The 27,991-nt window shown below is 31.4% G+C and overlaps 2 protein-coding genes across 4 annotated transcripts; one reads left to right on the top strand and one right to left on the bottom strand.

Annotated features, from left to right (window-relative positions):
- Nucleotides 1-5,671: 5,671 nt before the first annotated feature.
- Nucleotides 5,672-11,009, bottom strand: LOC112802456 (L-aspartate oxidase 2-a, chloroplastic). The gene is made up of 8 exons (XM_025845689.3): nucleotides 10,795-11,009; nucleotides 9,925-10,068; nucleotides 8,798-9,149; nucleotides 8,186-8,428; nucleotides 7,908-7,964; nucleotides 7,737-7,817; nucleotides 7,308-7,369; nucleotides 5,672-7,135 (listed from the first exon to the last, which is right to left on the bottom strand). Exons 2-8 carry the CDS (start codon nucleotides 10,056-10,058, stop codon nucleotides 6,121-6,123), a joined length of 1,944 nt encoding a protein of 647 aa, XP_025701474.1. The 5' UTR covers nucleotides 10,059-10,068; nucleotides 10,795-11,009; the 3' UTR covers nucleotides 5,672-6,120.
- A 6,259-nt stretch (nucleotides 11,010-17,268) lies between these two features.
- LOC112802454 (uncharacterized) lies at nucleotides 17,269-23,367 on the top strand. 3 transcript variants are annotated; one of them, XM_025845686.2, is made up of 14 exons: nucleotides 17,269-17,669; nucleotides 18,028-18,172; nucleotides 18,539-18,606; nucleotides 18,703-18,756; nucleotides 18,895-18,978; nucleotides 19,076-19,161; nucleotides 19,612-19,692; nucleotides 20,530-20,651; nucleotides 20,995-21,036; nucleotides 21,755-21,831; nucleotides 21,925-22,015; nucleotides 22,096-22,177; nucleotides 22,683-22,755; nucleotides 22,954-23,367. In XM_025845686.2, the coding sequence occupies exons 1-14, from the start codon at nucleotides 17,575-17,577 to the stop codon at nucleotides 23,120-23,122; spliced, it is 1,269 nt and encodes a 422-aa protein (XP_025701471.1). In that variant the 5' UTR covers nucleotides 17,269-17,574; the 3' UTR covers nucleotides 23,123-23,367. The 3 variants fall into 3 exon arrangements, 2 of the variants coding, with proteins under 2 accessions (XP_025701471.1, XP_025701472.1); XR_011882380.1 differs by having other exon boundaries at nucleotides 17,324-17,669; nucleotides 22,628-22,755; XM_025845687.3 differs by having other exon boundaries at nucleotides 17,324-17,669; nucleotides 22,645-22,755.
- The last annotated feature ends 4,624 nt before the right edge of the window (nucleotides 23,368-27,991 follow it).

The following is a 27,991-nucleotide window of genomic DNA, read 5'->3' as shown; positions in this document are numbered from 1 at the left end:
ATCCGATCAGATAATGGGCCAGAGTTTCTTTTACATGATTTTTATTCTTCTAAAGGAATCATTCACTAACGGAGTTGTATTGAAACTCCCCAACAAAATGAAAGAGTGGAACGTAAGTATCAACATATTTTGAAAGTGGCTTGTACCCTTATATTTCTATCCCATTTACCTTTATCTTTTTGGTCTTATACTATTAATTATACAATCTTTTTAATCAATAGGATTTCCTCTTCATCATTAAATTTTCAAACTTCATTTGAAAATTTATTCAATTATTCACCCAATTACAATGACATAAAAGTGTTTGGATGTTTGTGCTATGTTTCCACTCTTATGACAAATCACTCAAAATTTGATCCAAAAAGGTAAAAACGTTGTATTTATTGGTTTTAAAGATGGAATTAAATGATATATTTTCTATGTCTTAGAAGATAAAAAAATTGAAATCTTCAAAAATATCATTTATGAAATATCTTTTTCTTTGATCAACAAAAACATCTCACATATAAACCCACCAAGTCTAATTTTCACACCTTAACCCACACATAATTCAGACACTCACGTGCCATACCAAATTAGTCTTTTAACAAGAGCCAATACCTTACCCATTGACCCACTTCACCCAATTTCTTCCCTATCTCCTCTCTTACACTATGTTTGTTTGAAGAGAAAATGGAAGGAAAGAAAGGGAGGAAAGAAAAGAGGAAGGAAAATAATCATTTTTCATTGTTTGGTTAGGAAGAGAAATTGGAGAGAAAAGAAAAGGGATGAAAAAAAATGGCGAGACTCACCAATTTTTTCTCTCTAATGTTGAAAAGAAAAAGAAGGAAAAACTTATTTTCTCTCACAACTTTTAATATTACCCCTTCACTTTTTTCAATGTATTTTATAATATAACGGTAAAATTGTCTTTTTATAATATTTTTTTCCTTCTTATTTTCCTTTCATCCAAACATATCTAAGAAAAATAAAAATTTACTCAATTTCTTTCCTTTCTTTTCTTTCCTTTTTATTTCTTTTCTTTTTATTTCTTTCCTTCCAACCAAACATAGCCTTAGTTATGCACAACATATCACCTCCTTCATACCCTTCACAAACAGTCAAATCTCCAATTAACAACACGTCTCTGTCGTCCTTACCTCAATCTTCGAACACCATCATACTAAGTCCTCAAAATTCATCTTTTCACATAATGCCCATCACTCCCTCTACCTCCTTCTCACTCAGACTGAAAGAATCAATTTCTTGGAGATATTTTCTCCTGTTATTAAGCTTGCAACCATCATATTGGTTTTGGCCTTGGCATCAATAAAGCATTGGCCGATACATCAACTAGATGTCAATAATTTCTTTTTGCATGGAGATTTATCAAAAGATGTCTATATAACTCTCCTTTCTGGTATTGCACCTAATCAGCCGAATCAGTGCTGCAAATTGTTAAAATTTTTATATGACTTACTTCAATTAAGTCGTATGTAGTATGAAAAACTCTTCAACCTATTGCTCTCTCATGAATATTAACATATCTTTCTGATTATAGTCTATTCGTTAAAATTATTGGTGCTGAAATATCTATCCTTCTGGTTTATGTTAATGATATTGTTCTCATTGAAAATTCTATCTCTTAATTGATTGTAATTAAATCAATTTTACATCAACATTTTAGTATTAAGATTTAGGTCCCTTGAACTATTTTGTAGGCAATGAAGTTACTCAATTTAAGAAGGACACCGAATGGATAAATTGAAGTTTGAAAAAGCTTAAAAATACTCATGGGACAAAGGTTAAAAACACTTAGTGATCATTTAGGTTTATATTCATGTTTTTCTATAGAAAGAAGCTCTGACCTCTTTTTTAAGTTTTCATCTCTTTTTTTTTCTAGAGTTTAGTTTTTCTTTTTTTCCCTCTTAGAAACAACTATTCCCCATAGTTTCTTGTTTAATTTAGTTGCTCTCTCAATCCCTTTTGTTAATTTTTGGTAGAGTTCTAATTTTATGAAAGTTTGTAATTACTGGATATGGGTGGCTAGATCTTTCGAGCTAGCTTAGGAATTCAAGAGGTTCGAGAACTTGTCTTGAGATTTACATTCTTTAAATTTGTTCATGTGACTGTTTCTTTAACCTTCTTTTCATCTCTCCATGCCATTTTACATTTTTTTGTTAAGGTCATTTTACATATTTATATTAATTAATGTAAATGTATATTTTGGATACTTTATTTGTGTACTTATTAGATATTAAATTATGAGTTGTTCTATGGTACAGATATAAATCTGTACAGATTTATAGATAGATGTTCTGAATTGCAAATTGTTTGACAGACACCTAATCTACGAAGGAAGCAATGTGTTAGATGTTAGTCGGTTCAAGCGGCTTTAAGGAGAGTAGCGAGCCGTGTTGGTTCCGTAATGGTATATGCATCATTTTGGCTCTATTAGTGGTAGCTGCTTTTTTTTTGTCATGTTAGTGGGAGTTTTTAGACACAGACTTCTGAAAAGAAATTTAGACTTCATTCTTTTTTTAGTGTTTATTTTACCCAATTTTATAAACTGCAAAAACTTGTTATGAAATATAAGTTAGGTGTTGATAAATGTTAATGGAGTCTGGGACTTTGTAACGGACTAATAGACAGAAGGAATTATGTGGTTGTTATTGGTGAATTTTTCCTGTGGAAAAAATAAAGACGAGTTATTATTTCTACCGAAATGCAATGAAAAGGGATAAATGAAAAAAATAATTTACAACCCTAGTTAATAGAAGGGTAAAAAACACATGAGTAGTTGCATAGAACCCTAGATACTTAGTGTGTTTGAACTAATTCTTTTAATCTATTTATTCAGTCTATTTTATTATATAAAAATTGAGTTTGTACACTTAATAATAAAGTTAATGTGATATATTTTGAGAGTTTTTTATTTATTTCTTTTATTTTATATAAATATAATTTATTATGATAAATTAATTATATCAACTAATTAATGTGATTAAATATTTAAATATTACAAAATTTATTATAATTTATATCAATCAATTAATTATAGTAAATATATTAAAATAATAATAGTAATATAAACAAAGAATTTTTTTGGACAGACCACTCAAAAGGCATTTGAATCTCACATTCAAACCCGAAAGCAACCAGGTAACTCTCGAAACAATAATAATAGTAATACAAAACAGAAAGTTTTTTTTGCTTACATAATATCTAGATTCTGAGTTTGAGAATTTATTTGTTTGGGTGTTTTTATTAAAAATTTTAAAATATTATTTATTTTTATTTCTCTTATTGTCACGTTAGTTGTGTTTAAAATTTTACATCTTAAATATAAAATAGGATTAACACAATTTAAAAGGTTGTTATTCATTATTTATAAATTTTTAAGTTGTAAATTGTACACAATTTTTATTTTTCATTATCACAATAAACATTAAAAAAAATTTAATGTAAAGTTTAGCTCAAAATTGAAATATTAATAATACAATTATAGATGCTTTTATTTTTTTAGATTTTTTAAATTGTGGTTGAAGAATATTTTAGACCTTACTTTGTTCTATTTATATTTTACATTGAATAAATACAATATAATGTATTGACTATTGTTCATATCCTACCCCAAAACTCAAAGTCAAGTCCAAAAAACCAGACAAAGTCTAGATATAAAGACCAAATTCACTTTACCGGTGCGCCCAACTTGACGAAGACTGACCTGGTATGCAGAATCTTAACTGCACATACAAATATGATCATATATTCAAATATATCTAAACAACTCCTATAAAAAAGGAGAAGATAACTACCCACTAGAATGGAAGGGGACCTTACAAGAGTAGCCACTCAGTCACTCATCCAACTATATAAATACCCTTTCCATCTTAGGAATTTCTCAACTCTCTATATAAAAATTTGTCTAAAACTCTTGCTAATTTAAGTATCAGAATCCCTTGCAGGTATCACCCACACCTCCTCACGAGGAACTCGAACGGCTTCATTCCTGTAGGAGAAGTATTTAGACATTGCACCTGAAGGCGCCTGGACCCCTACTTTAGGGTCAAATCATCTTGGTTTTAGGTAAGCCTCGAAATAACTACATTTATTGCGTATATAATTTATCATGTTAATTTACCATGTCAATTTTATATTTTACGATAGAGAAAATGATACTTCCATACTAGATGTCTAAATGACACTCTCCTCCCTCTATTTCTCAATAAAAATATTATTCATATACTAAAATCAGTTACTAAAATCAGCCACCAATGTATTTGTATATAAATACATGTGTGGATTAATTTATTTTTAATGTGTATTTCGTATTCCAACATGTATTTTATATTGTGACTGATTTTAGTGGCTAATTTTGCTGTATATGTAGCATAGACAATTTCTAAAATGTACACTCTCTTCTCCTACACAAGTTAAATAACATACACTTTATTCCATTTAAAAAATACTTTTTAATAATTATTTTTTATATAAATTAGTAATAACTATTTTATTATTTAAAAAAAGATATAATACTATAAAATATATAATTTTTATTGTAATAGTTTTTATTTATCTTCAATATTTTAATTTGTTACAAAAACATTTAATTCAAAAAAATTTTATATTTCATTATTAATGAAATAATTAAAAATAATTAAAATTTATTACATGAATAATAATATATATTTTATATTATTATTAATATTATTATAGTATTAAAAATAATAATATAAAATACATTAATTATTTGAGAGAAAAAACTAGTCCTTTATTCCTAACAATTTTCACATTCAATTCACGCATAAACACTTACATCCATATTGGTAGATCCAAATAGATGTCAAGAATTATGATTGACCAATCCATTAATAAGCCCACACTTATATAACTACTATTCATTATTGATAAAAACAAGCCAAACAATAAAATGGAGCTCACCCCCTAAGTATCCAAATGCCAATACTTCATTCATTCAAGGAAAATATCTTTATTTCGCATTTGTACGTTATAACTTATCTTAAATTATTTATAAGTTTGTTAATTGATGAATGTATAATTAATTGTAATTAGCTTACTTGGGCTTTGATTGAAGTTCATATATATTAATTAGTTGATAGGGAGTGAAATCAAGTCATAAGAGTTAATATTTTAATTCTTTTGGTGTTTGGTGTCACTTAGAGGCTTAGAGATGTTTAAGAATATATGAAAAAGAGTGATAAATTTGGATTTGGATCCTCTAAAATTTGAATTTTACTTTAGAAAGTAAAGTGTGATCTTTTACTTTTGAATAGTTTTTCTTTCATATTTATTTTTGGTCCCACCCATGAAATCAATGTTGAGAGATCACACTTTACTCTTTAAAGTAAAATTCAAACTTTAAAAGATCTAAATCCGGTAAATTTGAATGCGCCATATGTTTGACAAAATGGGTCGATGATAGAAAGAACTTAAACAGTTCAACCTAAGATTCCTTAAACTTTTTTTTTTTTAGAATTCTTAATATTGATAATTGTTTGCATCAAACCAACCCATCAGTCCACCACCCTCCATATTCCATAATCTAATCAACTACATATTTTCTTACTTGTGAGACAACCCGGGTTACATCCTCTAACTACTCTCTAAATTAATATGGATTGAAAAATAACAATCAATTCGATGGCTATTTACTCGTAAGTCGTAACAGTTAAACCAAAATATCATTTTCATTAAGATGTGTAGTCATATAAACTAATATACCCAATAGATTCTGAAGTTCCACATGAATTCCACTACTACTTGGTAAGGAACATGCATTTGCATTCAATAATTGAAATGGTGATAGCATACAAGCACCAAGGTAAAATAAAAATCCAAATCTTGAGATCTGGTTATGTTAAACTTCTGTCTCTATTAGAAGGGGCATTAACCCCAAATCTATATTTTATATATTTCTTCCTATATTTAAACAATGAATCAGAGAATACATACTTCTCTTCAAATTTTTTTAAGAAAAAAGGATTATAGGGGGAGTAAAGGCAAATGAAAATTTGATTCCAGCAATGGATTTACCCTTCTGGTGCGGGTTTTGATAGCTTTAGATTATTGTCCCCATTCATATGTAGTGTCAGAAACCGACATTTCGGCAAAGAAGTGTTACTGATACATGGGCTGCTTATGTAACTGCATAGAACTCCAAGTGTTGTTGACATGTGAACTTGGAGAAATTATTGTTGGGAGCCTCTTGCTTTCCTCGAGATGAGGAAAATCGACCGTGTAATGAAGGCCCCGGCTTTCGTGCCTCGAAAGGGCACTGCTGACCACGAGCTTGGCACAACAAAACAGGTTCCTCATTTCACAGGTTTCAGGCACCACCATTGTTGGCTTCCATCCATGTTGAAATAAGTACTCCTCCCATTTAGCCTCTAGTTTACCAATTTTTCGCTCTGCAGTTTCTAGTCTCATCGTGGACCGAACAATTCCAACATAGTTCCACATGATACATTGCAGTTCTTTCCTCAACTCTCTTGTAACGGATCGAATTTTGCCTATGACATCACTTCCAAGCGAAAAAGGCACGACAGGGTGAGGCCAAAAATTGGAAGCAGTCATATCAGGGCTAGAACTCTTCATCAGATCAATTGAAGGCTGGACAGCTCGTCGAGCGAAAACCAGTGCCTCAAGCAATGAATTGCTAGCAAGTCTGTTTGCTCCATGCAAACCTGTACACGCCACCTCACCAGCTACGTACAGACCCTTTACATTTGTCTCTCCTTCAAGCCCAGCACGAACTCCTCCACATATGTAATGAGCAGCTGGGACAACTGGGATCGGATGGCGAGTTATATCCAAACCATGCTGGAGGCACATAGAGGCAATGTTGGGAAAGTGGGAGAGAATTTCTGCCTTCGGCTTGTGACTTATATCGAGGAGCACGTATTTCTCGCTGCGCTTTTTAAGTTGGTCATCGATACTTCTTGCCACCACATCCCTTGGAGCAAGCTCTTCCCTCTCATCATACAAAGACATGAACCTTTCCATGCCTAAATTATAAAGGATGCCACCATCACCCCTAACAGCTTCAGATATCAAAAATGCATTTTCCCTCGGCTTGGACGGTTTAATTGGAAGGCCTTCATCGGCTAAGGCGGTTGGGTGAAACTGCACAAACCTGGACCAATCATATCATTAAAAGAAATCATGAAAAGAACAAAATATGTATACAGAGCTCAACTATAAACACCCAATTTCAGTTTAATCGGTATGACATTGTATTGACCGGTATGCAAATTGTGAGACTCATCAAACAGTTAATATTCACATTTCTGAAATCATCTACTTACTCCATGTTTGAAATCACAGCTTGAGCTCGGTGTGCCATGGCAATTCCATCTCCAGTAGCCACCTTCGATAACAAAAAGATAAACAAGTTAAATTAAAAGAAATAAGACCATAAAATGCAGGTCATGCACTATAAGCAGGTCAACATATTAAGTGTGCAACGGTGCAACCAGAATAAGATGGATCACTTCACTGCCATCAATTAACACTTACAAGGACAAATAAAACCACTTAATCAATCAACAATTTCAGCTTAAAATAGACCTTATTAATTCTGTTTATATTTTAATCATGCTATTTCTAAATTTATAGTGTATCATCAGAATAAATTGATAAGATGTTGCAAATGAGTAAGTAACAATAATCAGTAGTTTATTTGTAAACTTCTCTATTCAAGATAAAACTATCTTATTAATAGAAAAGAGATCTACCAGAGGATTTGTAGTTTTGGGATAAATATGTCCAGCTCCACCAGATGCAAGCAAAGTCACCTTTGAAAGGAATCTTACCACCTAAAAACTAAAAAGATGAAAATTCATAAATATATTCAACAATAGCAATAACTTCTTTCTCAAGCAACTGCGCAAAATCACTTTCCCCACCTCTAATGTTTCAGTATTCAGAGTGTCAACACCAACACAAGTGATATCAGACCCTTCCTGCAACACCAGTGGCATGTTTTAGAATTTTAGTTAGAGAATGCACTGAGACATTCAAAATGTACCTAGTAAAATTTGAACAGCAACAATTTCAAGTGAATGGAGCCCATGAATTTAAAACTTCAAATGTTTGACAAATATCAGCATGCTTGGAGAGAGGTACCAACAAGGTATACGCTACAAAACCATTAGTATAAAAAATAATATCAGAGAGAACAAACCTGACAAGTGAGAAGATCTATAGCGAAATGGTGTTCAAACACAAAAATATTAGGATTATTAACAACTGACTTCAGCAGAGCCCTTTCAATTTCTTTTCCAGTCATATCAGCAGCATGAACAATTCGACGATGTGAATGACCCCCTTCCCTCGCTAGATGCAAGTTACCATCTTCTCCATGATCAAATGAAGCGCCTATGGAAATTAATTCTCTGACTCTGTCGGGTCCTTCAGTACAGACAACCTGGAAAAGGAAGGGTCATAGTTAATACAAAACTTGATGCAGTAGTCAGAGAAACCAGTGATTGCTTACAAGTATATATGCAATTCTATCATGCTCAAATAATCATTTCTATAATAAGAACAGTTCTGTTCAATTTCATAAAGTAAAGATTAACAGCATTTCCGTGCCTTCACATAGCAAAAAGAAATCAAGTGCTTGAATAGCATTTTAAATTGAAAATACCCTGTTTTGATAATTTCATAAGTACAAAATGTTGCTGAAAATGAAAAGGCAAGAGAACCGTTTCAGATGAATTTGGCAAAGTTATGGAACACCGATCAGGTACTTGAATTCAACATTTCTGGTAAACTTGAAAGGTTTAGAACATACTCGAACAGTCTCTTCGTCACAAAGATAAGCCCCTGCCACAATGGTATCCTTCATGTGACTCTCCACAGAATCAGAAGGTGATAGCACAGCACTGACGCCACCTTGAGCATAATTAGTGTTGCATTCATGAGACTCGGCTTTGGTGATCACAGCAACAGACCCATATTTTGCAACTTCAAGTGCGTAGCGAAGCCCAGCAATTCCACTTCCAATCACAGCAAAGTCAAAATATTTTGTGGAACCTTCTTTCTTGTATGATGAAATGACCTTGAAGAGTTTCTGATTCTTGCAAACTGGAGATACAGAAGCCTTGCACCTGTGTATCTGCAGCATCTTGGATACCCCTTGAGACCTAAAATTTTGCACCCGGAAAGCAATTGAAAATTTTTAGTTTGGTTAAGATCAATGTAGCCGACCCCACTTAGTGGGACAAGGCTTTGTTGTTGTTTGGTTAAGATCAAAGTAGGAAGTCTACATCAATTTCCATTCTTTACAAGTTATTTACAACCACTAAAGCTTGCATCAGATTAGGTTGCCTACATTACACCTTTAGGACACCGTCTTTTCCCGGACCACATGTGCTGAGATGATTTGCACCATGTGACCATGCTGCCCTTTATTTCTATGAAGTTTTCCAAAGTTACTGACAGAAACTTTGGTACAATTCGGCAATCAAAGTACAATAACCTTACTGTTTTCGATCCAGCCCCAAAATAAGTTCCCTCAAATACTTGGAAAAATAAATGCACAAATTCTACAAACCATATTTGTTTTAGATTAATAAAATTTAACCACAATTAAATTATGCAATCTTTTGAAAAACAGGACAAGTTTCATCAAAAGTAATTCTGGACTAGGGCAAAAAACTATTCCCTTTTAGGCATTTAAAAAGATATGAGATCACTACTGAAGACTATTATTATTGTTGTTGGATCCAATTCTTCTAAGCATACTGTGAGAATACTATATGCAAGAGTTTTAACTGAAAAAATGAACACACGATCTTGTGCAAACAAGTAAAATTTCATTCATCAAATAACTCTGGACAAGCAAACAAGAACTCCATTTTAGTAAATGACATATGAAATAGATATTAATTGATTCCTATGACATCAAATAATTATTACCAAGAAAGATATTTATGTGTGTTCCTCTTGATAGGCACATCAAAAACGCATGCAGTCCGTATGCAGCTCCGTCCCTTGCAATCTGTCACTCCAAAATGCAGTTTGCCACTCCCAGAAGGTATACAAGTCACCATTGTCACACCTCTGTACAAAACCCAGACAAAGAGTTAAACAAACAAAAAACTTCAGACAAGAGCCTTCACTTTATAAATTGAAGGAGGCAAATGTGGATCACACGAAGCAACAGGAACAATTGGCAAAAGCCAGTGAATAACAAAGCCAACAAAATAAACTGGTAGAACACAAAGATTTTCAACATTCTAAACCAATGCAAATTGTTTCTCATTAGCAGAGTAGCTAACAAGAACCACTAAACTGGTGAACTATGCTGGACCAAACTCATATCTCATATATATGTGCTTAGAATTCCTTGTACAATTTAGCTTAATCAACTCAAAGGAAAACAAAAACCCCTGTTTCTCCTTCTCTGCATGTTATTGTGATCAAAGTAGAAGAATAAATGACATAAATCAAGACATCAAACAGCTGAGAATATCCCATTATTTATATTGCTACTCAAAAAATTTCTGAAACAACATACACCAACAAAGAAGAAGAAATTCAGCTACAAAAGAAGTGGTTGAAAAGACACAATAAAGAGAGGAATGAAAGTTAAACTCAAAAGATCAGAAAAGGGTTGGAAGGAAAACTTCATGACCAACCAACCACACAAGCACACATACATAAAGACACAACCTTTTGAGACAATAACACAAACACATAGAGAACGTTCCCTATATATAGATGACAGACATTCAGTTATGTTGTGATGATCCCAAAATTGAAGATAGAAATGGTGAAAGTGGGTACCTTGATGAGAGAGCGTGTGATGGAGAAAGAAGGGTGAAGAAAACACAAAAGAAAGGACAAAGGAGAATCTGGGTTGGCGTTGATTTGCAGAGAATGAATATTATTACATGAATGAATGAATGAATGAATGCGGAGAAAGATTTCAGAAAGGTTCCTAAAATTTGTGCTCATGAGTCATGACATAAAAATTAAAAACAACAAATAAAAACCAAACTATATTAAAAGGTAACTTTGAATATGAAATTAGTGGCGGCTAAGAAGACTTTGGTTTCACTTTTCACATCAGTTTTTAGTAATTTCAGTTATTAAATTATTTTCCACAAATAAATTTTACTGCCTACAAATTTTAAAAAATATGAATATAAATTATATTAATTTATATATATAAATTCTGATAAATATAAATTATATATTTTTTATATAAATACTTACAAATATAGATATAAATTTAATATTAATTTAAAATAATAATATTTATTAGTCACATAATATTATTGTATTATTAAAAAATAGTTGTATAGAATATAACATATATAAAATAGAAGTTTAACATAGACATAATAAAAATGGAACTTAAATCTTCTATATTGAAATTTCACTTGAGAGTTGAGAGATTAAAATCAAGATTTTCAACTTTAAACTAAAATAAAAATAACTTCTATTTACTTTATGTCTTTACTTTATACAAATAAAATTCTATTTTGTTCATAAAAAAATTTAATATATTGATAGTGTAAATATATTTATAAATTAATTATTTCTAATAAAATAATATTACATAATTAAATAATTAAAGTGTACTTTACATACTAATAAATAAAAATTAAACAACAACAACAACAATAGAGTATATTGTATGTCAACTTAGTAAATATAAGAAAAAGAGAAAGGGTAGCGTAGTGATCTAAATTCCCGAGGCGCCACACCATAAGTTTAATTTAGCACTTAGTAGCCTATGTCGTGTGAAATTTCTATCCTTGTCTTTTTTTATTTTTTCCTTTTCTTTCTTTTTTTCCTCTTTTCTTCCTTTTTTTGGTGCCTTCACAGGATTGTAGTGACCAGTGACAGGTGAGAGTAGGTGACGCATGCATGACCTATTGTGATTTGTGAGATTAATTATTCATTTTTAATTAATGATATAGAAAAATGATTTGATAGCTATTTTTATTTAAAAAAAATTAAGATGCCATTTAAAAAAAAAAGATTTATTAAAAATTAAAAATTTTAAAACTTAAATAATAGTTTACTCTTTCAGACCGGAAAAAATACAGAAGCAAACAAAAATCTTATTTTATTACTTGAATTGCTCTGATTGGAGGAATTATGTCAGAGACTAAGAGGGTCCCATGTTAACGCTCTTAATTGGAAAGCGTCCCTTAATTGGACGAATTAGATCCGAACATAAAATAGAAGCTTTTCTTTTTCCGGTGTGTCAATGATCACCAACCAAACTAGTAACATAAAACGGGGAACAAATTGGATTGGGCAACTATGCTGGCCCTTCTTGGACACTTTGTCAGTGTTTGGTTTAGCATTAAACGTTCTCTCTTTATGTTTGGGTATTTTTTTTTAAATGTCAATGTAATTTTATATTCTTAATGTGTATTTATAAACAATTAGAAATTATAGTTTCAGCGTTAGAAAATTACGTTAATATTGAATTTATTTTTTTTATCAATTTTATTTTTTATTTTTTTATTTATAATTTTTTTAGTATTCAAATATTTTAAATATATAATTATATTTTTTATTAAATTTTTTATTTTGTATAAAAAAATTATTTTTTGTTTGACTTTGTTAAAATTTATAAGTGTAATTTTTGTATATTAACTTATTATTATAATTTTGTTATAATATAAATTATTAATTGCATTAAAAAAATAAAGTAAATAAAAAATTAATTATAACTAAGAATAAAGTCATAAATAATTAAAATTTATAGTTTAAAATAATATTAAATAAAAGAATACCGATAATACTAAAAAATTATAAGTAATGTAATATAATAAAGTATATTTTGATATATTTTTTATATATTATTTTTGTTTTTGATATAAAAAGATATTTTACCAATTTTTATATATTATTTTTATTTTATTAAGTAAATATTAATTTTATTATAAAATTAATTAATAATATCTATTTAAATATTTAAATTAAAATGATAGAATAATATAAAAAATTTATTTAAGTTTGTGTCTATTTTAATAATTTTTTACCTAAAAGTAATTTTGAGTAGTGTAATCCAAACAATATTTACTCTATTATAATCTATTTTAATACAAAGATTACCAAACATAAATCACTTTAATACAAACTTACTTTTCATCAAAATCAAATTTGTAAAATCAATTTTATACAAACTTTCGTTTACAAACTGAAATCCAAACATACACTTTTTTAACTTAGCCTTCTTTTTCTCTTTAGATTTTGCAAGGGTTATTTGGGATTTTCTCAATAATAGTTCTTTAAAAAATGATATTTTTTATCTACGAATATTTTGAACATTAATAAATTCATCTAATAAAAATGAAATTGACGTACTTATAAAAATTAGATTAAATATAATAAAAATATTCAAATACTAAAACGTTCTCAAAAATTTTTAAATTACTCTTTTACCAACTCTAAGTAACTTCATTCTCTTTATCTTTTTAGTGGATAACAAATTAACAACTTGATTTTACCCAACCTATTTCACCCTAAACAAAGCAGATTTTTAACAGTTAATTAAATTTTAGGACAAATACAAGTAATAGCTTGGGATAATTGTTTGGGTGTAAGTATGTATAAGTAGGGGTCACTTCGTCCCACGCCTATTTTGAATATACACAAATAAATGTTTGAGATAAAGTATTGAATTTGATTACTTTAGTTTCATGAATATAAGCTGCATTAAGATTATTTATAATTTATAATGGATGGCTTTAATTATATTTAAAACTTACATAGTCTTTTTAATATATTATATTTTATTTTCATAAGCCACAAATTATATTTCACCTTTGGGACGGATATGGATTTGGTAAATAAAATACATATGGATAATGGGACAAGTAATTGATGCATGTTTGGAGCAGGTGTGGATATTGAAATACCCGTCCTGTCCTATCCGTACTGCAATTACAAGCAACACAAGAAAAAGCTTCTTTTCCGCAACAATTTAAAGAACTTCTCAACAATCTTTCTCATTAACTTTTCTTTCAAAATCGTTGTCGAGTTTCTTCAAGTGTAAAATTCTCAGGGAGATTTCTAGCTAGATGAACGATCTCTCTAATAATGCCCTATGGGATTTTCTTTTTCCATCTCATTTTGTTTTCTTCTCGTTGTTCTTTCCCATACAAAAAGGGAATTTGGTTAAAATTAGGAGTGTGCATAGTCCGATCCGGTTCGAAGACCCGATCTAATCTCGAATATTTTAGGATTAATTATTTGGTGTGGTTTCATCGGGTTTAGAGTCGGGTAAGGATCTCAAAAATAGACTCGGTCATTATTTCGGGTCGGGTTCGGGACATATCTCGGGTCACCCGAAATCGACCTGGTGGCCGATCATTATACACAATAAATATTTTGTATTATTAGTGATAGATGATGGCTATTATTATGTGAAATTTAAGTATTGTAAACCTTAATATTTTGTGTTATTAGTCATTATATATAAGACTATAAGTTAATGTTTTATATTTAAAATGCATAAGACTTTAGACTAATGCATAATATTGTGTTATTTGTATTGATTTAAATATTTGGTGTTATTAGGCAATATTAGTATTGATTATAGTTATGCTTTAATTTTAGACAAGAGTTGGTTCTTGTTATATTTTTCTAAGTGAATTTTACCATGTCAAATAACAGTTGTAGTCTTGAAAATTTGGATATTTCTACATACTAACTTACAAGAAGGTATCAAGATAATATAATGTTAACGGCCCGATTTTTATCCGGTTTTTACCCGGTATAATCATGGTCCGAAAGTGTATAGGTTTCATCGGATCTAGAGTCGGGTTCGGATCTAACAAATAGACCTAATATATATTTCAAGCCGAATCTAGGTCACATCGAACCCAATTTCACCCGACACATGCACACTCCTAATCAAAACCCACCTCAATCACTTGTTGTTCATCAAAGTCAAAGATAGTATCGACATTCGACAACATGGTGCCAAGAAATTTGAGGATTCTTTTGAAGGGTCAATTTAAAAGGTCTTAGAAAGGAATCAAAGTCTGTTCATTGAAGAATTTGTTGTTCTCTACTTCTCTCTCACTCACTCACCTCACACACATCACACAATGATACAGTTGCTATGTTTGTTTGAGAGGAAAATGGAAAGAAAGAAAAGGAAGAAAAAAAAAAAGAAGAAAAATGATTATTTTTCATTGTTTGTTGAGGAGAAAAATTAGAAAGGAAAAAATATGGATAGAAAACTAATGTTTCTCTCTCTATTTTTAATATTACCCCTTCACTTTTTTAATATATATTATAATATAGGGTAAAATTGTCTTCTTATAACATTTCTTTCCTTCTTATTTTCCTTCCATTCAAACACATCTAAAGAAAATAAAAATTCACTCAATTTCTTTCCTTTCCTTTCTTTCTTTTTTATTTCCTTCCTTTCTATTTCTTTCATTCCAACCAAATATAGCCTGTCTCCTCCTTTTTCTTTGACCTCTCTACAACTCTTCTATCCTCACACCCAATAGGACAATCTTTATTAGCTGTTACTATGCCTCTCATCATCATTCCATAGTGGTCCCAAGATTGACGTCGTACATTAAAATCGTTCCTAAGATTCTAATTGCACCAATTACGTCTCTGAAATTAAAAAAATTGTACCATAATAGCCCCTGGCCCGTTTTTCGTTAACGATGCGTTGACGTGACTTGATGACGTGGACCTTTGGTGACAGGTGTCACCTCATGGTTTGGCCACGTATAATGGTATGATGACATGTCGGTCAATGACACGTGGCATGCTAACATGGATGGGTATGCCACGTGTCACAATGCTATTTTGCCACGTGTCAGATTATGCCACGTGTCGCAATGCTATTTGTCCATGTGTCCACTATGTCATCGTTACATGTGCACCAAATTCGTCCCTTACTTTGTATCAAATGACTCATTTTAGTTTCTGAAATTGAATGTTGTGTATCAAATTAGTCCCTTCATCAATTTTTTCTCATTTTTTTATAAACTTAAAATTCTTAATATTTTTGTATACACTAATTTTAATTATATTTTTTATTATACATATTTTATAATAAATTTTTTAATTAATAATGTTAACTTGTATCATTAGAGTACATATTAACTAAAACCAAAATTTTATTATTGCCTCTTGTGTTTATTTGTATCTGTTTTAATATTGTTCAAGTCATGGTTACAATAAGTACTTATATTAATTAATAGTGTAATATATGAAAAATCCGCCTAACTAAGTTATACGAGACAGACATTTTTAAAATGGATAAGAATAATAAATTTATATTAGTTAATAAGTGCCTTATCAAGTATTCCTAAAATATTTATTAAAGTGTTATATATTAAAAACATTGTATTAAAAAATATTATTATACTCTTAACTTACACTATTTATTAAATCAATATCAATATGTCATATAATTCTTTTAATAAAATATTATTAAAAAAATGGTATAATTAAAACTAATATTTTAAAAATATTTTATAAAAATACTTGTATTTAAATAACTTGTGAAAATATAAAATTAAAATTAGTGTATTCAAATATATAATGAGAATTTTAAATTTATAAAAAAAATGAGAAAAAACTGATGAAGGGACGAATTTGCTGCACAGCATTTAATTTCATGGACTAAAATGAGTCATTTGATACAAAATAAGGGACCAATTTGATGCACGTGTAACAATGACATAATAGATGACACGTGGATAAATAACTTTGCGACACGTGACAAAATAGCATCGTGACACGTGGCATATTCATCCATGTCAACATGCCACATGTCGTTGATCGACACGTCATCATACCATTACACGTGGCCAAACCATGAGGTGACACCTGTCACCAAAGGTCCACGTCATCAAGCCACGTCAGTGCATCGTTAATGAAAAATAGGTCACGAACTACTATGATGTAATTTTTTCAATCTCAAAAACGTAATTAGTGCAATTGAAATCTCAAATACGATTTTAGTGCACGACATCAATCTCGTGATCACTATGAAAATTTACTCACGTTCATTTTCTATTGGTGCTTCTAAGTCAATTACTATTATATGACCGATTGAAGAAATAATTTGACCAATAATTTTGATGGATAAAAATTGAGAAGGTATTTTAGAATGATTGTAGTATTTTGTCTCTGAGACAAATAATCTGTAATCAAAATAAGTATTTTTTTTTATACAAAGACCGAAATGAGTATTTACTTCCTAAAAATATTGTGGTTTGGTCACATTTAAAATTCAAGTAAGAATTGAAAAATTGGTCTGGTAAAAAAGTAGGCCGGGTCTGGGCCTAAAAACATGCAACCTCACTGAAATCATGACCTCTCCTGTCTAAACTCTGGAGGAGGGTATAGTTGTAATCTTGGATACATTGAGAGTTGAAAGCGTCATGAAAGATGCGAGAGAATGGCGCCAGTACCGATTTGGATCGTTCACTTGCGCACCAACACCTTTCTTCTTCCCAAAGAAAAAGAAACACTGCTCACTCTTCCACTTCCCACTGCCTTGTTTTTTCGTTACTCTTCTGAAACCCTAAACAGCATATCGAATAGAAATCACAGCAATTTGCAATGTGGAATTGGTTTTGGAAGCAGCCACAGCCACCGCCTCCGGTGGTGCTTGTCCCTCCTCTCTTCGATTTCCCTCCCATCTCTGCTCGCACGAGGTTTTGTGTTATTCTTTCTTTGATTACTATTATATTTACATTGAATAAAATGATCCAAATTAGCGCTCTTAAGATGCATGCCGTATCAAAATTCAATAATTTTTTTAATACAGATTTTTGGATAGATGTTAATTCAGTGGTTCAATGCATAACTAGTTAGCAGTTTTGATTCTTAAATCCATGGTTGTTTTATGATGCTCAAGACAAAGTTGATATAAAATTTTTATATTGAAGGACAAATTTGATTATGTATGTGATCAATTTTGAGCATTTACTTGCTCGATGGTATTAGCATGTATATGAGGTGATTATTGTTGATTGTTGATTGATGATTTATGCCATGCTTTGCTTTTTGTAGGATGTTGGAGACATCCTATAATGTCTTGTTTGGGAAACTCGCTTTGAAATGTCTCTTTGATGATTACTATTACCAAGCGAGACATTTTACCACTAGAATCATGCTCAAGCCCATTGATGATCCTCATGTTGATCTCATTGCAACTGTATCCATCAATTTTATCTTACTTAGAGCTCATTCGTTTCTTTTATTTTTTTTCCATTTTTATTTTTAATATTTTGGTTGGTATATTATTGTTAGTAACTACAATATTACTACTCTTTTTGCTTCAATTTGTTTACTATTTTCAAATTTGTCTTGTGAAGGAAATGCTGAAAGTAAGAAAAAAAAATGTTCTTACCACGATCCTTTGATATTAGTAGTGTAACTATACTAACTAATGATGAAATTGAAAACATACTCTATGATCTCTACTTTTGTTTTTCTATTCTATCATTTGGTTGAGAAACTTATCAAGTTGGACGAGATGTTAAAATGAATCTATCATGTTATTTGCCCTTAACACAACTAGGTTTCAGGCCCTCTTGATAATAAGACAGAAGATAACATTACAGGAAATGCGTTATTTCGCTGGCAAAGGTGTTGCATTTGTTTGTAATTTTTATATCTTTTAATTTATCTTGTTTGCATTTTCCCATGCTTTTGCTGAGCTTATTTTGCTTTGTGGGCATGCAGTGATGTTAATGATCCACATACTTTTATAGACCTATATGTGTCCACGATTGATCCGTAAGAAGCTCTATCTTGAACTATAGTCTATAGCAAAGCTCCAGTCCTAATGCTTCCCATCTATATTGGTGTGTTTCTGATTTTATCATATTGAAATGGGGAACTTCCAATTTTGGGCTGTGCTTGCTGTCTCTTCAGGATTTTGCAGATGAGATCGTGTGCTTACTATCCAAAATATGGATTTGGGGCTTTTGGGGTGTTCCCTATGATATTGAAGAAAAGGTATGTTTGATGGTCGCAGGACATATGATAGGTTCTTATTGAGTTTGTAATCAATGATTACAGAATACGTTGTTGACAAAGTTAATAAATTCTTCAGAGTAGGCTCTGACGAAAGTGGCATGATGGGATTGAGATATGGTACTGGGAATCTATCTTTTGGAGTAACACTTTTGCCTTTTGCCAGTAAGTGACCTGAATTTTAAGTTAATGAGCTTGTTAATCAGATCTGCATGTGATATTTCAGAGAGGCTACAGTTTTCTTTGAAGCCCTTTGTCATAAGCATTTTTTGAATATGGTAGAGATTATTTTCGAGGCCTTTCAACTTTGAAACAGAAGCAGGATAGACTAGGATTTTTCTTTCCAGTTTATTTTTTTCTCCTTCCTTGCTGCTTGGATTCTATGTCGCTGGGAAACTTGGATTAATACTAAGAACTGCACAGTGAATATCTGTCTACTAAATTTGGAAATAATTCTCTGTATAAGGACAGAAGAAATCTACCTGAATATGCCCCCCCTTTTTTTTCCATCATTATTGTTTTTACATTTTATGGTGTATTTTGAAGGCATTGATTTTTTATTTCGTTATGGAGAAATGATTAAGAACTTTGTTAAGTAACTTCTAAACCTTGCAGCGAAAGATGAACTTCCAAAAACTGCATGGCTGGTAAGCAGGATGGGAAGGATGACTGCTGGGGTTCAGTATGAGCCACAACGTAAGAACTAAACAGATTTTATTCCTTTAGAGAAACTTTGGTATTTACAGAGTTTCATTCCTTTTATGTTGATTCAAAATTAAGTTGGTCATTATAGTTTAAAAGTATAAATATTTATAAAGTATTCTTATAGTTTTTAAGCGATGCCAAATTGTCCTTATTAGTTGGATTTAGATTGAGGTTATATGAATTCAACAGGGATTGTTTCCAATTCAATGATTTAAAATTTATACGGACCGTTTTACATAATTTAAATAATATCTTTTGTAAAAAGTTTTATACCTTAAGGACTAAATTGAATTATGGGTGAAACTATAAAAGAGCAAATACGTAAGTTAACCTCATCACTTACTAGTCCTTTGATTACTCTAATTTTATTTTGTTTTAATTTTTTTCCTTTTTGTGTGGTGAATATGTAGAACTTATCCTTTTGTTATTGCATCAATATTATATTCCATATGATTTGCATGATTAGCACAGTTGTGCTGAGGTTTTCTCTATATTTAGAATATAACCTCACCTGTGCTGCACATGCATTTAAGACTGTTTACATGAAGAATGGAGTGATATGTAGAAAGCAGTCTACATAGAGCTTAGAGTTAGTCACAGTGGGGCAGAGGGAGTTGAAAAAGTTGGACTAATGTCTTGTTATTAAGCAGGTTTTGAAATTTAGATATTTTGGATGGACGGTTAAAGAAAACTAAAATAATATTTTGAGCATAATTTATCTAACATGTGATATGCATGTATGGAGAATGAAATTTATTCAATTTGTATGTATTACCTTGTTTTATCATAAATTTACGCATGCACTACCTTCTGGGGCTGCTTTTTCAGAGGGAAACGCAAAACTCTCTAATTTGATGAACTGGAGTTGTGCCATGAGCTATGGTGTTGGATCAGGGAGCCCCTTGAGTCCATCCTTCAATTTTGGTCTTGAGCTTGTCAAAAGCACTCAGGTATGTTTGACATTGTAAACTTGGTTAGTATTTTGCATCATTCTATTCTTTGCTGTGTAATAACATGAAATGTTTTCCACTTAAAATTGAAAGTTGTGATTTGAGTGATTGACAATTTAATATCATTTAAAAAGTTTATCAATCATAACTTTGAAGTCAATATCAAATTTTGTATCAATATGCCGAATGATGTGCTTTTGATACGCAGGTGTGATTTAAACTTTAAACCAATGTAGTGCATCTAGCCATCAAGGCATCTTTCTGCCTTAACATGTTTGCTGCATAGTTCTGGTTAATATTTGTGAAACATTTACTGAAATTTTGAAGTCTAAACAATCTGCAGTTTGTTGCCTCTTTCTATCAACATATGGTTGTCCAAAGACGGGTATGTTTCTTCCTCTCTTCTCTCTCTCCCTCCCTCCCCATATTAGTCACTTCGTTTTTCCTTTTCTGCAAACATTTCAAATACTACGATATGCTAAAAAATTTATGCAAAAAAATTACAAAATGGACTAAAAAATGAATTTCACAGAAATATATAAATAATCTGTTGGACTTGTTTAATTGACCACAAATTTGTTATATTTAATTTTTTTTATTTGGATAAATATAAAGCAACTAATTATGTTGTGTAGTACATTTGTCTGAAAATTTACAAAATTTTATTTCCGGATTAATATAAAAGGGTGAGTCTTGACACAATGATAAGTTTGCTACCTTGTGATCTCGAGGTCACAGGTAAAATCATGGAAGTAGCCTCATTTTTTGTGTGGTAAGGTGCCAAATTGCATTGTATATTATCTTGGGATACAAATGTGTCTAAAGTTTTCATAAGTTGCCGAGTTTGGCGTCACTGCAAGATATTGGCCTGTATATATTTTGGGTGCAGTTTCCTTGACTTACAATTAGATAGAGTTTACCTTTGTGCTGAAAAATTTCATCCATGATTACTAATTCTTGTTAAAAGTTTACCCTTGTTAATGTTATTGAGGTTTTACTAAAAAATCTGAGTTGTAGTAATTGGTAAATTGATGGATTTAAGTTCTTGTTGAATCAGAATAAATCATACTTTGAAAGTCATATACTTTACTTGAACTGAACAGGTGAAAAATCCATTAGAACAGAATTCAGTTGTTGGAATTACAAACTACATTGATTTTGGGTTTGAGCTACAAACAAGGTATTATTTTTGGCTTAACAAGTATATTCAAAGCTTTTATACATGTGTGCTAATGTGGTGAAATCTTTTTTATTTTATTTTTTTGGTGTAAAGTGTTGATGATGCAATAGCAGCAAACAATATCTCCGACTCCACTTTTCAAATTGGTGCATCCTGGCAAGCTAATAAAAACTTCTTGCTGAAGGTAAAACAATATGCAATGTTACATAATTTTCTTTTGAGTAAATAGAAATCACTCAAGTATTTTTTGTCTCATATTTTCAGGCAAAAGTTGGACCTAGTAGCTCATCACTGGCACTTGCATTCAAGTCATGGTGGAAACCTTCTTTCACTTTCAGCATTTCAGGTGCCTATAGTGGGATTTTTCTGTTCAATCATGCTTATTTTATTGGATATGGGGTAACAGAATCTGATGCGGTGACACTGACATTTCTATCCTAATGATTTGCTTTGTATTTATACTCTACTTATCCCAGCCCTGTCGTAAACGTTGTTTAGGCTGACATAGATAGTCATATTACAATATTTAATTTAAATTTAATACCTCTTAAAAATATTTAATATAAATTAAACTGGTATGTTAGTCTAGACTATAATTATTATTTAACCGTTTGTTATATTTTCAAACATTTTGACATGATCATCTGTGCCCTAAAAGTATTGATTTAGACTTAGATCATAGGCCAATTGGTGGCAATCGAAACTACGAAAGTAATTCTTTTCACCGTTTATTTTGGGTTGGGGGAGGGTCCTTGTTTGCTAATTTTCTTGTGAGGAAATTGTCATCCTTGTATAGTTGTATTGAATTTGAAGTGCTGAGGACGTCCTCTTCTTCCCCCCCCCCCGGGCAGCCACAAGGGATCGTGCTGATGGTAAAGTACAATTCGGGTTTGGTATTCAAAGTGAAAGTCTTCGAGAAGCCAGGTTACTTTCTTTGCAAAATTTGATTTTTTTTTCAATTCAGTTAAATTATCTGCTAATAAAGTATCACTTTTAATAGACATGCTGGTTTTCTGTTATAAAAATGAGAATTCCTTTCAGCTTTTTGCTTCAATTTCTAAAATTGTACCTTACAGTGGTAAACTTGTACATGTACTTACACTTTGTTTCACTTGTTTGCAGTTATCAAAGAGCTGATCCTAATTTTGTAATGCTCACTCCAAGCAAGGAGCACCTTGCAGAGGGCATTGTCTGGGAAACAGGGAAGCGACCTATGCTACAATCTGACATAAATGCTGGGCATTTTGATTGCTTGCCAAGAGAAATGAGACCTCTTGATAAATTTTTGTAACTTCTTTTCCTGTTGGCGATAATGTAGAGATTAAGTGTAACAGGTGAATATGCTTTCATAAAGAATGTAGTGTAGAGTCACCGCATTCAACCAATGAGTACTGAGTAGAATGTTAATATGAGATTTTGCAGTTTATGGTACGGATTTTTGCGACTCATTTTTTTAGTAATGGACGAAGTTGTGTAATAATTTGTTATGGAGAGGTGATGTGTTTTAATCTAATATGAAGGTGTATTTTTTTTTAATTGAAATTGCCAAATCGGAGTCCAGATTTGCATGAGGCAATATTTGAACGTGGGTTCGAGAAGTAGGAGACACAAATCGGAGATTCCAATTTGTAGGGGGTAAAATTTTTTTAAATTTTCTTCCAATGGCAAATTGGTCGGTCAGTTTATTGAAAAAAAAATTAATTCAAAAATATGAAATTGGTCGGTTAGATATATGAAATTTAAAAAATTATAAATTCGAAAATATCAATTTTGAAGATCAAATTTGTTAGTTCTATGTGTAGCTCCACTTGGTCAATTGTACATAGTGCATTTTAGGCAAGGCAAACATTTGTTTCGTTTCGTTGAAAGTCTGTTTTGCCCTGTCTAATGAGGCAGTCCTAAAATTTCATTCCCATCCCGTCTAACTGCGACTGGTGGGATAAATCCGTCAATTTTTTTTCTTATTAATTATTAAATAATATATATAATCTTACAATTATTTTAATAAATTTATAATTTCTAAAAGCATAAAAATTATAATTTTTATATTCACAAACATTAAAGTCTTTATAAATATAAATATCTAATAAACATAATTATAAATCAAGTTTTCATCCAAAACATAATTATAAATAGTCTCCAAAGCAAAATAAACGTAATCCAAAACATAATTATAAATATTGTTTCTAAAGCAAAATAAACATAATTCAAAACATTCCATTTTCATTTTTATTCTCTTGTAAGTTAAGTTGGATAAAGTTGGATTTTGGCAAAAAAAATTGCAAAAAAAATCCCTTGCCAATAAAACACTAAGCCCGACAGGAAAACCTGTCCCGCCCTGCCAAAGTCCGCGGTTTAAGCGGTGCGGATTAGGTGGGCTTTTACTATTTGACAGTCCCAATTTTTCAGTCTGATCCGCCTTTTTTGGCGAGTTACGCGAGCCGACCCGCTGGGTTTAGCCCCGTTTGCCACCCCTAGTTCATCTTCTTCCCCTCAACTACTTTGTTATTTTCCAACTTCAACTAATAGTGTAAGAATGAGTGACGGTGAGTAAAAAAAAAATAGAGTTATGTTAAAAATATATTATAATAGTTAGATTTTATTACAAACAGGTGACAGAGTAAAATTTATATGTGAGAATCCGTCTGATGTTGTTCCTTTCACATTATCATTTTAAGAATTAAAAGGTGTGGTTTGTGAAAAGATAGATTCTCAAATATCAAAGATGGTATCAGGTATTTTGTATAGGCATCCTATATAAGTATTTGTTGGCTTTGTTTATTTTCAAACAAAGTATGTCACCGACGAAGCAAGCATGCAAGACATGTTTTCAATCTATTATGAAACTAGATCACAAGTGTCATTTATCGAACTGTACATTAGGTTCGAACAATCTGAAGTTGATTGAAATATTGAATGGAGAGACTACAACAGTGACAGCGAGAAGGAATTTGAAATCAACTACGAGGTTGTTGATTGAAATGAAGACCACGATCAAGCTTATGGCACTATGGAAGCATATGTGGCAGAGGTAGCAAATGCGCTAGCAATTCAACATCCGTTTGAAAAATTATTTTTCATACGTGCGTTGGATTTGAAAGCTATGTATATACTAGAATTTCCTAAATACTTGAATGCAGGTATGTGATTTGGATAATTAACTTCTTTATATAGTTAGTCAATGACTTTGTAGTTTAAAATAAAATTGGTATTATTAGATGTATAAAATTAGTATCAAAATATTTGCATTTCTTTATTTATTTATGTGTAGTAATCATTTATAAATCATATATTTTTTATTCTATTTATATATATTTATATAAATTATAATTTATGTAAATTTATAATTTTTATATTATATGTTTTAATTATATTTTTATTTATAAATTATATATTTATTTATTTGTTACTTTTATGTTGTATAATCATTTAATTACTTACGGTGTTGAGTTGATATGAGGTAATAAATAATGTCAACTAGATAATATTTGTCATTTTTGTATTCATAAGTATACAAGTCAAATCATTTAATTAAATATTATTTAAGTGTTTATACGATTTTTATATGTAGTTTAAAATTATCCTTCTATTGTGGTAGATGATGAATTCGTTGTGGAAATGGAGTTCAGTACTAGAGAATCTGTAATTGTAACAATCAAATATTACACCATTCGCAAAGGCGTAGGCTATTGGGTGTATGAATCTGAACTCCTGACATTCTATACTAAGTGTACATAGTATGGCAGAATGTGTGATTGGTTGATCAGATTTAGCATGATATGATCCACAATATTGTTAGGTGATAAGGAGGTACAATAACAGTTGATGAGCGGATATTTTATACGCTTTTTGACATCATTTTTATATAGTTTTCATCGTATTTTGTTTAAGTTTTATTATATTTTCATAGGTTTTAGTGCTAAATTCATATTTTTGGATTCTACTTTGAGTTTGTGTGTTTTATGATGATTTCAGATATTTTCTGGCTGAAATTGAGGAGCTTTGGAAAAAGTCTGATTCAGAGACAGAGAAAGGACTGTAAATGCTGTTAGGATCTGACCTCCATGCACTCGAAGAAGCATTTCTAGAGTTACAGAAGTCTAAATGGCACGCTCTCAACGGCTATGGAAAGCTAATATCTAGGACTTTCCAGAAATATATAATAGTCAGCTTTCTTACCCCAAACTAGAGCCATTATTTCTCAAAATCATTCCAAACTGGATTCCATCACAATTGTAGAAGCAATAAAACTCTTGGTAAAGGCTGACCCATCTATAAAGGTGAAATATGTCATTGTTGAAATTTAGTAGAAGTTTAATTACACTATAAGTTATCACAAGGCATGATTAGCAAAACAAAAGTCAGTGAAAAAATCTTCGGTAGTTGGGAAGCTTCTTATGAAGTGTTGTCCAGATTCTTTGAAGCCATGTATCACAAAGAGCCATCAACAACCATCCATATTGAAACCATGCCTGTATACTAGAGGGATAACCTAGTTTCTGATATCCAGGTGTTACATTGAGTCTTCTGGAATTATTACCCTTACATTAGAGCATTCAGACACTGCAAACTAGTTGTACATGTAGACGAGACTCACTTATATGGAAAATATAATGGTTGTTTGTTGGTTCTAGTTTCACAGGATGATAACAACAATATTGTGCCTATTACATTTGCCATTGTGGAGGGAAAGACTTATGATGCATGGCACTTTTTTCTCAGTAACTTGCGACAACATGTGGTGACACAGGATGGTGTGGGTCTCATCTCTGATCGAAACGGTTTGGTTAGATCAATCGTTGCTCGCAATAGAGCTTGGTTGCCTCTAAAAGCTTTTCGCATGTTTTGCATTAGGCATATAGAGTCCAACTTCTTGAGAAAATTTAAGGCACCGCATCTCCAAAAGCTTATCGTCAACATAGATAAATAAAAAAACACTAAAATTTTTAATTGTTATAGTTGTCTGTATTGTGATCATTATTTGTATTTAGTAATTGTATGTTTTTTTCTTATTATAAGATATTCTAGGACAGTAGAAGAACATGCTCATTTCCAGCATTTACGCGAGCAAAGTGAGTCTTACACAAAGTGGCTGGATGAGATTTCGCGCGAACAATATGTTTTGGCATTTGATGGTGGATACCGATGGGTCATATGATCGTAAATTTGGTCGAGTGCATCAATTCGGTTTTGAACGGAGCGTGCAATCTCCCCATCACTGCACTTGTGAAGGCAACATTTTATTCACGAGGAAAAGGATTGAGACTGAAGCTTGAATTAATGTTGGACATGTGTTCTCTGAGCTTGTGACTTCCAAATTTCATGCAAATTAGCGCGCAACAGAAAACATTCAAGTTAATTGTTTCGACAGGTAGAATAAGGTCTTTGAGATGCCCAGTGGTGTAGAGTATGTGGTAGATCTACGTCAGCGACAATGTGATTGTGGTGAATTCCAGGTGGACCGGATTCTATGTCGCCATATCATTGCTTTTTGTGCAAATCAACTCTTGGATTGGTAGGTGTTCGTTCATGAGGTTTACAAGATAGACCAAGTCTGAAGGGTATATAAAGCTAGATTTAGCCCACTCAAAAATCCCACAACATGGTCTATGTATCACAGACCTCGGTTTGTACTAAATCCATTCCTCAAACGAGTGAGCAAAGGATGATTTAAGATAACTCGCTTCTTAAATGTGATGGACACGCGAATGATACGTGGTCTAAGGCATTTTAGCCAATGTGGGATTGAGGGCCACAACTGTAGTGGATGCTATCAACATAGTAGTTCAAGTACAGGAGGTGCTGCAAAAAATACCTGAGGTGCATGATTTTGTCTTGTTTCATTAGTAGTGTTGTCCTATCATGTTTGAACTTTTGTTGAAACATATCGTATATTGAGTTTATGTCATGCATAATTGATAATGCATCATTGATATAAAAATTCAATATCAAACTACATGTCATCGATTATAAAAAATGTAGTCACACACTACTTTTTAATTGCCCACTTCAGCTCTTTGCAACAATTTTTGCACTTTTTTGCAACATTGTTGAATATGGATATGGTGAATCTGTTTGCACTATAGCGTGGAGGATCAAATCTAGAATTGTATCATTTGCCTCGAGTAGATGGAGTTGAGTGGTCACTTGTGGCTGCACC

Source organism: Arachis hypogaea, chromosome 5 (genome assembly GCF_003086295.3).
Source record: "Arachis hypogaea cultivar Tifrunner chromosome 5, arahy.Tifrunner.gnm2.J5K5, whole genome shotgun sequence".
NCBI classification, from domain to species: Eukaryota; Viridiplantae; Streptophyta; class Magnoliopsida; order Fabales; family Fabaceae; genus Arachis; species Arachis hypogaea.
The sequence above is the reverse complement of the archived record's forward strand: the minus strand, read 5'-3'. Positions and strand labels throughout refer to the sequence as shown.

What these genes read in the sequence shown, in the direction of transcription:
- LOC112802456 (XM_025845689.3), bottom strand. Translation starts at nt 10,058, where the DNA reads ATGGTGACTTGTATACCTTCTGGGAGTGGCAAACTGCATTTTGGAGTG. An exon ending in TGAATACTGAAACATTAGAG is followed by an intron (nt 7,818 to 7,907) that starts GTGGGGAAAGTG and finishes TTTAGTTTTTAG; the next exon opens with GTGGTAAGATTCCTTTCAAA. An exon ending in CCAAAACTACAAATCCTCTG is followed by an intron (nt 7,370 to 7,736) that starts GTAGATCTCTTT and finishes TTGTTATCGAAG; the next exon opens with GTGGCTACTGGAGATGGAAT.
- LOC112802454 (XM_025845686.2), top strand. Translation starts at nt 17,575, where the DNA reads ATGTGGAATTGGTTTTGGAAGCAGCCACAGCCACCGCCTCCGGTGGTG. An exon ending in GGTTCAGTATGAGCCACAAC is followed by an intron (nt 19,693 to 20,529) that starts GTAAGAACTAAA and finishes CTGCTTTTTCAG; the next exon opens with AGGGAAACGCAAAACTCTCT. An exon ending in ATATGGTTGTCCAAAGACGG is followed by an intron (nt 21,037 to 21,754) that starts GTATGTTTCTTC and finishes TGAACTGAACAG; the next exon opens with GTGAAAAATCCATTAGAACA.